General features: G+C 33.5%; 1 protein-coding gene across 1 annotated transcript; it reads right to left on the bottom strand.

Moving 5' to 3' along the window:
* Window positions 1-206: 206 nt before the first annotated feature.
* On the bottom strand, window positions 207-1950 carry LOC133821658 (cytochrome P450 CYP94D108-like). The gene has a single exon (XM_062253825.1). It carries the CDS (start codon window positions 1946-1948, stop codon window positions 368-370), a length of 1581 nt encoding a protein of 526 aa, XP_062109809.1. The 5' UTR covers window positions 1949-1950; the 3' UTR covers window positions 207-367.
* Window positions 1951-11179: the final 9229 nt, after the last annotated feature.

Raw genomic sequence — 11179 nt, 5'->3', positions numbered from 1 at the left:
GCATAGAGTGTTGAGCTTGGGTACTCTTTCTCATAGGAAAAAGGATATGTATTTCCATAAGGTGGTTGAGAGCTGGTAGTGGTGTTTGGTTGTTCTGTTTCCTTTTTGGTTGAGTTTCAGCCTGTTGGGTTGTAGCAGGTGTTTCTCTGTTGTGTATCTTTGTCTGTTTTTTTTAATATAGTCTTTCTTTTGTTCAAAAAAAAAAAAAAAAACATCAATTTCATAGCCAATGATACACTTTTAATAATACACTCCTGTGGAGCATGTAAAAATTAAACAAAGAAAGCCTCTCTTTCCACGAAACCAAAAGAGATTATTATAAATAACAATACTGATTAAAAAAAACATTATCTAATCAGTAATCACACTAAACTGATCTTTTACTAATTTTGACCGGTAAACCCCCTTTCATTCTTAAAGTCACAACAAGCAGATGCTCTGGACACGTGGCTCTATTCAATACGTCCACTTCAAACTTCCCAAGCACCGACGCTGCAATCGACTTCATCTGAATATAAGCCATTTCTTTCCCGAGACACGTTCTCGGACCGGCATGAAATACAGGATACCGGAACGGATTCTCCGGCCGAAACACTCCATCGGCGAGCCACCTCTCCGGCTGAAACTCAAGACGATTCTCGCCCCATATACTCTCCATTCTCCCCATGGCGTACGGATGAAACGACACCACAGTACCCTTTCCCACCAAAGTCCCATCCGGCCAAACGTCGTCGTTTAGACACAACCTCGAATCCACCGGCAGAGGCGGGTAAAGTCTCATACTTTCCGTGATCGCGGCGTGCAAGTACTGCATATCTCTAATTTGGTCGAAGCTATAAGTATTATTGCTGAAATTTGTAGCATCAGTTCGAGCCCGAATTAGCTCGAGCTCTTTCAAGATATTTTGTTGGATTTCTGGTCTGGACGATATGAGCCAAAAGAACCAGGAAAGAGCTGCGGTTGTGGTATCTCGTCCTGCGATAATTATATTAGTCACAATATCTCGCAAGAACTCGGGCGAGTTTAGTCCGTCGTCTCCGATAAATCTTGACAGTAGGTCTCCTTTGGTGTTTTTTTCATCCTTTCTTGATTTTATAATACTATCAGCAAATTTATGAACGGTTGCGATTAATTGTTTCAGACGTTTCTCTGATCCAACGTTTAGAAACCTCTTAATCTTCCATGTTAAGGGAATAATTTCCATGAACCTAGCGGAGCTTAATTCGACGGCTTCTGCAAAAGCCCTCACGAATTCATTGGCGGCACCACCGTTATCGGCTCCGTCGACGCAGAGACAACCCGGGTCAACGTCGAAAGCCAATTTGCAGATGTTATCAAAAGCGAACCTCTCCAAAACGTCCTGTAAATCTATAGTCTGACCGGTTTCGGAGGCCTTCTCCAGAATCGGAAGTAACCTAGTTTCGATCTCGACCACGACACTTTCAAGGACGAAGTTTCTTAAGGACTTGGTGCTGAACTCGTGGCTCACAGCCTTTCGTTGCATCTTCCAGCGATCCCCGTCGGAGTTGAATATTCCTCCGCCGAGTAGTTCGCCCAAGAGTGATAGTAAAAAGTCGCCCTTAGGGTAGTTCTCGAAGTTGGTCTTGGCCAAGTGCTCCACGTTTAAAGGGTTGGCAGTTTCGACGGTCGGTTTATTGAAGGGTCGTTTTAAGACTACGGTGTTTTTAGGGTTTTGTCTAAGAAAATCAGTGAACCAGTCGAGTATTCTGTTTCGGTTCTTGATTAACTCCAGTAGGTGGCCGAGTATAAGGTAGCTTTTGATGATGATGGTAGAAGTTGCAACATTAGGTTTCTTGGGTCTTGTTTGATAAATGTGAACGAAGATATAGATAGAAAAGAGAAGGAAGAAAAATGGCGTTAGAGAAGAGAAGAGCTCCATAGAAACAATCAGAGATAGAACAATCAGAGAAGAGCTCCTTCGATTCATTAATGATATGTAGTCTAATTTAGGAAATAATTAATAAATTATTAATTATTGGTGATCGATGGAGAGAGTTATTTTATATTGTTATTAATTAGTTTTTTGTCGAGGTCAACTTAAATATAATAATAAAGGAAAAACCATAAACGTGGTGGCCCTCTTCTTACCCTCCACTGGGAGCGGATCTTATTAATTATATCATATCTTACGAAGATTTATTATTATAACAGTCATAATTATTAAATAAGTATACATTATTTTTCTTCAATTATTTTATATTGTCCTCTGTATGATCTGAATAGCAGTAAATAGGGTCCAATTAAGTAGAACTTTTTTATTAGACGGATTAATTTTATTTATTGTTTATGGTAAAGCAATATAGTACTTTAGTAAATGGAAATTATAGAAGCTAGAGATGGAAAGGGAATAAAAGATAGGCTAATGGCTAATGATACGTGCACTCAAAATATGTACTCAAATATTATACATAGTAATGTGTTACTAGTAAATAATATTTTGTTATATATTTTAACTACACACGATGATATATGAAACAAAGGACATTTGGAAACTAATATTGCTTCCTATGCAATTAATATACGAAAAGAATTAATGGAAATATAGTACAAAATATATAATTAACCATACATAGAAGAGATTAAGTACATTTTTTACATGAAGACTTTTTAAAGCATTTATAGTGCCTAGTTTTCTTCACAACTTCAAGTCTGCCACGTAGCCAGCAACAAAATTTCATCAAAAGTACACATAGTCAAGTCCGACAAAAAAAATGAAAGAAAAAAAACATTAATTCGAATATGTTAAACATTTGGAAAAAAAATTTATAGATTCATTAGGTTTTCTCAGTAGAATGACCCTATAAGGCTGTGTCTTTGGTTTTCTGTCTTTGGTTTTCTGTAAGCTTTTTTTGTTCTATTTGTATTTGGTGCCCAACATCTTGATATATGATCATGTGACTCTTGTCCAACACCACAAATAAGTGATATATCATTATTAGTGCAATCTAATATCGGATCTTACTTTTTTTTAATTTAATAAGAAATATGAAGTATTGCTAACCCATCATGAGGCGACATGTAGTGTTAAGCACCTTATTGTGCCAAATAGCAACACTCTATAAAAAAAATAAGGAATTATAATACATATTTATATCAAAATAGTATGATAATAAACAAATTAAAAGGCAATATATTGCTCATCAGCCACGTAAAGAAGGGGGAAAATAATCAATTTTGACTTATATATATGTATTAATAAAGTTCTATTAAGAAACAAGACATAAACAAATAATTGATTTTTCATTGTATTCAATAATATATATTCAAGAGACATTGGAAATGAATTATTATTATTATTATTATTATACAATGGAGCGACTTAGGTTATAGAATTTTGAAAATGCGCGCAAAAAAACCTAACAGACTTATTATTTAAACAAACTCGATCTCTTTTGTGCTTCATTCTCTCTCTCTCTCTCTCTCTCTGGTTCTCTACTGAAAGAGTTGCTTCATTATTCTCCGTTGCATTTCTCTGACCTAATAAGGTGAGTCTTCTTCTTTCTCTATCAGCTTTATTCTTCTTCACTCTCTACTGTTTGTTTCCCGAGAATGGGAAAAAGAAAATTACTACGCGTGAGCTACCTCTGTTATTTCTCTTTCTTTTTCAGTTTCAATCATTTTTATTATGATTACTTTCTCCCTAGATTCTTTGAAAAGTTGCGTTCTTTGATAATAATACATTATAATCATGAGTTTCTTGGTCGATCTTTCTTTCATTTAGGGTTCCAAGCAGGCGATTTGACAAAGCCACGCATCATCATGAGTTCGGTAGACGAGGATAGGGTACGTAATATATACAAAAAAAATAAATAATTAAAAATCATTATTTGGTGTTTTTGCTAATCAATTATATATATTTATATGTATGTGCATGCAGTTCCAAGAACTCCGAGTCATAGGAACCAGTAGTGTTTTGAATCGAATTATGTTCGAGTATCTTGACACAAAGACTGGTGCAAGAGTTGCTTTCAGGAATCTTATGTTGAAACCAATCGAAGAGGACAAAGAAGAAGAAAATGGTCTCCCTCCCTCGATCGTTAGAGAAATCTGTCTTTACTCGACGATGAAACATGACAATATTGCAAGGTATAACAATTTATAAATAATAATAATAATAATCTCTATTAATTAACTTATATGTATTAATATTATCACTAAAATTATTTGATGGGGTTTGTGGAAAATCAAATCAGAATGGTTAATGTAGAATATGGACGTAGTTATGCAGCTCTTGCTTTCCAGTATCTTGGTGATGATCTTGAAGAAATTCGAGATTACTTAGTTGCGGATGATCCCAACTTTATAAAAGTCAAAGTAAGGAATAATATTTATATTGAAATCTTGGATAATTCATGTTTATTATATATATATATATATAATTTACATTAATTACTTTGTCTAATAATATTATAATTAATTAATTGCCAGAAGCTTTTGTACCAACTTCTTCGTGGGGTTGCTTATTACCACTCTGTTGGAGCTGTCCATGGAAATCTCAACTGCAAGAATGTGCTGATTGAGTTCAACACTACTAAAAAAGAGTACCACTTACGGATTACAAATCTTCAATTGGTAATTTATATTATCTTTTCGCATTCTATCGAGAATATATATATATTGGTATTAATTATATATATATTGGTACAACAGGTGATAGACAATGGACTTTACAAAGCCCCTGAACTTGTTATGGACACCAAGGAACTATCTTCAGCTGCTGACTTGTTCTCTGTGGGCTGCATATTTGGTGAAATGTTGAGGAAGAAACCACTTTTTCAGTCATTAGACTCCATTTTCAGGTAACACATGAATATATTTACATTTCATACATAGCATTATTTGTTTCTCATTTTCATGAAAATGAACTTTGTTTGCTACTTATATGTACATTATTACTGTTATCTAATTTTATGTTTGTGTCAAATATATATACAGGCTTATGGGTACACCAACTGAAGAAAACTGGCCTATGGGATATAAAATGTACAAGGGACATTCTACTTACCCACCTGAGGTATATTCTGGCTAGTTCGTAACCTTTTTTTTTAAAAAAATAAAATAAAAAATCTTAGCTCTAAATAATTAATGTTATAATATTGTGCCATTATTACAGGACCTATCAAAACAATTCCCTGGTCTTGAACCAACTGGAGTTGATCTTCTTTCTGTAAGTGTAATTTTTTGGTTTTATTTTTTTTTATATATATTACTTTCTTTTGAGTGTTTTCTCTTTTGTCATTGAATTGGTAAATTCGTTTGGCTATTTTTTGTAGAAACTTCTTTGTTTGGATCCAAGTAAGAGAATTACGGCTGTTGATGCCCTTAAGCATGGCTACTTTGGCACACTAGTTGCGAGTATAAGTAACGATTCCAATGAGGCCAGTAGTACTATACTAGGAGTCGCTGAAGAAACTAGCAGTCTACTACGGCAGTTGCACACTTAATACACAATTTTACAGAAATTTCTCTGACTCTACTTAATTTCTATGATGTGTTTCCATTTTCCTTTTCTTAGTTTTCAATATGATGACATTGTATAGAACATTAATAGTATTTCCTCTATATACTCAAATAATTCATTGAAAAAAATATTGAAGACTTCATTGATAATTACGTATAAATCAATATCATTCATATATAATTCATTATATTGAAGCAAATTTATTATTATTATTATTATTGAGTTTATACTTTTTTGGATTTTTTATTTTTTGTTACTTGTTTAGACCTAGTATTTTGATAAATTATTTTTTAAATATTGTATTTTATAAAATACTTCAAATAGACTCCTAAACCCGATAAAAAAAACTAAGTAAAATACCAACATTTAGAGAATCGTTGGTTTTGGGTCTTTCTTCTTTTTTTCTTTCATTATAAATAAATTTTATAAGGAAAAATAAAAGAGATTGTGAGTTGCTATCAACTAAGGAAAGGTGTAGGAAGTGTAAGAAGAGTTGGTGTCTATATATAATGGGTTGGTTTAAATTATTAAAGGGTACATGATGACATGGCTATAGTGAATCATTGTGATGAATTTAGGAAAATTTACACATGCTATTGTATTTTTGGTTTTCTATACGGTTTTGGTAATTTCTAGATTTTAGTATTATTGTGTTTATGTGAGTATATTTAAGATCAATATGTTTGTAATTTTTTTTATTCTGCTCTGACTATTTCTGTTGTGTTGATTTGAAATAATGTAAGATATGAAATGTAAAAAAAAATCTTATAAGTAAATTGAGTTTTTAATATTGTATTGAAATCTGAGTTTTGATGTATCTTTACTGTTGGGCCCAAAATGTTCGGCCCAAAAACACTTGCCTCATTTATCAAATATTCAAAACGGAGCGTTTATACAAAGGGATGATCCGAAGGCAGAAGCTGTAGGTCAGAGGCAATCCGCGCCTCTGACCTCTGAGCGAGACATTTTAAAAGTTGGTATTTTTGGAGGGAAATTTAGTTATTCTTCTTCCTCCTTTTCAGGGTTCACTTGAACCCAACTAACTGTTTTGTATATTTCATCCTATAAATATGAGATTTTGAGAGGAGAAATGGGATCGAACTTTGAACTGACTTAAGCATCGGAGTGTCTTTCTTGCAGGAAATCCCGACGAGTCAAAGGCAGATTTCATCACCGGAGAAGAAGCAAGTTGTCAAACGTTGTCGGGTCTTTACTTCCATATATAGAAAGACAAATTGTTGCCCCAACATTTACATATTTTATTTTTGAGTTTTAGTCATTTCATATTGGAATATTTCTAAAATTGGTTTTGGTTCTGGTATTTATTTGATTTTTTTTATAGCATCAATCCTTAATTGATGCTATTTACATATTTAGGATCAGTTGTGCACTGATACTAAAACAAAACCCTACCACGTCGTCCGCTTCAGTATCAATCTATTAGATTTAGCTTCAGTTATAATCTTACGCTAAAAGTTATTTTTGTTTTAGTGGGATCACTAAAATTAGTTTCTACTCAAAAATCTCCTTCTAGTTTTATTGTGTTTTCAACTTTTAGTTTCTTCTAAAATGTATATTTCTAGTTTTTGTATAGCTAGAGGAACATACATGATGTATATTAATTTTGTGTGAATGTAAAGATATACACATAAAAAAATAAAAAAAATAAAAACTTTTCATGAGCACCATTTGGCAATGTTTTTTCATTTTTTTAAGAGTAAATATTATTTTAGCCCATGTGTTGTGCAAAAGTTACCGATCGGACCTTCTGTTTTGTTAAATGACAATTGTTAAATATTAAAAATTTAAACACATTGAGAGTACCAAACTATGTAGTTTTTGCAAACAAATAGTACCGATTGATAATTATAAAAAAAAAGATATCAAATTTGTATTTCGATAAAATACAAGGTACTAAATGGGCATTCATCCTTTTTTAAATAAAAAAAATCTTAAAATTAATTTTGAAAGGCCAAAATGTGTCACTGCACGTATGTATTAGGAAAAATAATGTTGGTTACTTTTTATTTACATTTGCTGATGCATAAACGTGTGCCAAGATTTATCAGGAAAAGTAACATAAATATAATTAGTAAGTCTTAAGCAAAGCTTTCATTATTATTATTATGTTAGCAAATATAAGAAGAAAAAAAACGGTTAGAGAAATGGCGCGCAAGGACTTATTTAAACGAACCCAACAGTACAGTCTTCATTATAAACACACTAACAGACTCTCTCTCTCTCTCTCTCTCTCTCTCTAGGTTACTGTTACTGTTGCTTTCTCCGTTGTGTTTTTCCTCAGGTGAATTTCTTTCTCTATCTTTCTTATATCCAATTCTTGAATGATTTTCGCTGTTTGTTTCCCGAGAAAAATAAAACAATTTGAAGATGCTCGAAACCTCTCTTCTCTCTCTCTCTTGCTCTCTTTATTTTTCAGTTGCAGATAGAGTTGATTCCTCCTCCTCTGAATCACTGAATCACTTATTTATCTTTGTATCTGATTATCTTTATTTTCTTTTTGGTTTTACAAAGGCAATTTTTTCTGGAAGTTGGATCATGGCCAGTTCGACCGACGAGACGAACAGGGTATATATATGTATATAGTTTGAAGCTTCTTCCCTGTTTTCGCTCTGTTCTTTGGACCAAATAACTAATTAATGAAGCTTCAATCTCATGCAGCCCACGGAAGGGCCACTGATAGGAGTGGAAAGGGACTTTGGGAGAAAAATGTACAAGTTTCTTCATGTAAAGACTGGTACAACTGTTGCTTTCAGAAGGCTCAGTCTTGACAATGGCAAAGAAGAAGACGGTGTCCCTGCCGCGGTAGTTAGAGAAGTCTCTCTGTACAAGACCTTCCAACATGAGAATATTGCCAAGTAATTACAATTTTTTATGATTTGATTGTGGAAAAAAAGAAATTCTAATGCTAGCTTGTGCAATCAGGTTGATTTACAGTGAATGTGGAGGTGATCGTTTTGTGCGTCTTGGTCTTGAATATCGCGGTGTGGATCTGAAAACCTTCATTAAAAACAACCCAATCAAGGACAGAGATGAATACATGAAGTTGATAAAAGTGAGTGAGATTAGGAGTAGTGAGACATGAACATGTTGTGTGTTTTCCAATTTTTTAAGTTCGTCTCTCTTATTAGTTTGATCTTTTTTCAATTGCAGAAGCTAATGTACCAACTTCTTACTGGCGTTGCTTTCTTCCATGATTCCATTCATGCTGCTCATGAAAATTTAAACCAGTCTAATGTGCTGATTGAGTACAGGGATGAAGATAAAGAGTACCACTTACAGATTACAAACCTTGACCTAGTAATAGAAATTTCTAATTTTTGTTTAAAAAAAAAGAGCAATGAGTATTGGAATTTTACAATTCTGTATATGTCATGAGTTGATCTAAATAAGCTGTTGGTGATTTACTACAGATCACTAAAGACGCATATTACGATGCACCTGAACCTAAATCTGACTCCATTGAAGAGTCTTTTGCTGCTGATATGTTCTCTGTGGGTTGTATATTTGGTGAAATGTTGACGAAAAAACCTCTTTTATCGACAAAATATCAAATTTTCAAGTATAACATATAGCTTCTATATACAAGCGAATCATTATTGTTAATAATAACTAGGCTTTAGTAGAGAATTTGTAATTGTAAATATTCATGTTCTGTTTGTATACAGGCTTATGGGTGGAGAAATCTCTGGGAAAAAGTTTACACCCTTGGTAATTGAATTTGTCACTAGATTCTGCCATAGCTTTCTTCTTTCACTCCCTACTTTAAAACTCTATTTGGTAAATGTTTTTCTTTATGCCATGCAGGACCTATCAAAAGTATTTCCTGATCTCGAACCAGCCGGGCTCGATCTCATTTCAGTAAGTTTGTTTTTCACAAAAATTGGGTTAAAAAAAGTTACAAATTTCATGCCTGCATTTGTTGCTAATCAAAGATTTTGGTAGAAACTTCTCTGTTTGGATCCAAGTAAGAGAATTACTGCTTCTAATGCGCTTAAGCATGACTACTTCGCTGAACTGGTGGCTAGTACCACTGAAGCTGCTACTGCCGAACAGCATGAACCGGTGGCTACTGCTGCTGCTACTGCTTCTGCTTCTGCTGCTGCAGCTGAGTCCATGACCACCTTCTACATGTGGCTGTAAAATGGTCGATTTTTCATTTGTTTGTATTTCATTTGATGCAATTGGAGATTTTGCAAGGTTATTGGTTTTTGATTAATCAGAATATTCTTTTGGAAACTCAAATGTATATGATTTCTTTTCCATTTTCTTCAATATGAAAACTTGCAGTCAATTAAAATGTTCCTTGATTACATTTATAGCTTACAAGTTTGTGGTGTGTGTGAAGTAGCTTAGCTTACAGTCTTAAATAAACAAAACTTATATAACTTATATACTGCAAAGTATTCATATTTACATATATAAAATCACGTTAGAGTACTTTTCTTCTTGTATAGATATTGAGTAAATTTACGTATATGTTTTCAAATTCTTTAGTGCGAAGTTACAATAGAAGTTTAACTGGATTGAAAGAGAGAGATTGAAGCTTGCCCAACAAGTATTTTAGTTGTAAAAACACCCCTAGAGTAGAGGTAGGGGCATCACTTTTGCCCCTACCGTTAGGGGCGTTTTCTATTTTCAGCACTTTGAGAAATTATAACATTTTTTTTTGTATGATGGTAAACTTTATAGTTATTACAAGCATCTCGCCAATTTTTAGGAAATTGCAAATAATTTACGATGTTGAAATCTGAGTTCAAACAGTAGTTGCACGTGTGCATAAATTTTTGTATACGCATCGAAAATAGACGGTTTGAACTCTGATTTTGGCAATGTAAATTATTCAAAATTTCCTTAAAATAGGTGGAATGCGCCTAGTATAACTATCATGTACGTTATCTATAACATCTCAAATTCCCTAATAAGGCTTAGTGTCTTAATTAGGGGGTCATGAGGGTAATATTGGATTAATTAAGTGTTTACGTTAATTATGTGAGTTATATTATGATTTGATTATATTTATATACTTAAGTGTATTAAATATGTATGTGGGTCTGTTTCTTATTAGAAGGGGTATTTTCGTAATTTTGACATGTTAAGTGTATATTTGTAAATATATGTATTTTGTGATTTAGACCACATTATTATGTGGGTATATTTGAGTTACTTGGCACGAGACGATCCTAGTGAGCAAGTTAGCGGTTTAGTCACAACGTGGTCAAATACCCGACTCGGGGTGAGCCTAGGGGTATTTTGGTAATTTAGTACATTACTGAGATTTATTGGGTAATGGGAAGTTATTTGGTGATTACTTGGAGATATTAAAATTAATTGGGAATATTGTTGTTAATTGAGATTAGTGGGAAATGGTGGCAAAAGACGATTTTGCCCGTAAGAGTATTAAAGAGAGTTTTTGGGTGAGAGGCATTTTAGTCTTTTCTTGCCCTTGGAATGGTTAAGTCTATAGGAAGCTTTCATAAGGAGATTGACTTGAATTGAGGGCTTGGATCTAGGATTGGATTAGGAACATCTTAGCGGTCGAATTACACAACTGAGGTAAGATTCTTTGCTCTCTCTCTCTCTCTCTCTCTCTCTGGTGAAGTTTTGAGTTTTGGAGGAGATTGACTTGAATTGAGGGCTTGGATCTGGTGAAGTTTTGAGTTTTGGAGGAGATTGACT

The sequence above is a fragment of the Humulus lupulus genome, chromosome 3 (assembly GCF_963169125.1).
Source record: "Humulus lupulus chromosome 3, drHumLupu1.1, whole genome shotgun sequence".
In the NCBI taxonomy this organism is placed as follows: Eukaryota; Viridiplantae; Streptophyta; class Magnoliopsida; order Rosales; family Cannabaceae; genus Humulus; species Humulus lupulus.
Note: the sequence above shows the minus strand (reverse complement) of the source record. Positions and strands in the feature narration are given on the sequence as shown.

Bases quoted from the DNA above. Each gene is read 5' to 3' on its own strand.
- LOC133821658 (XM_062253825.1), bottom strand. From the start codon at position 1,948: ATGAATCGAAGGAGCTCTTCTCTGATTGTTCTATCTCTGATTGTTTCT.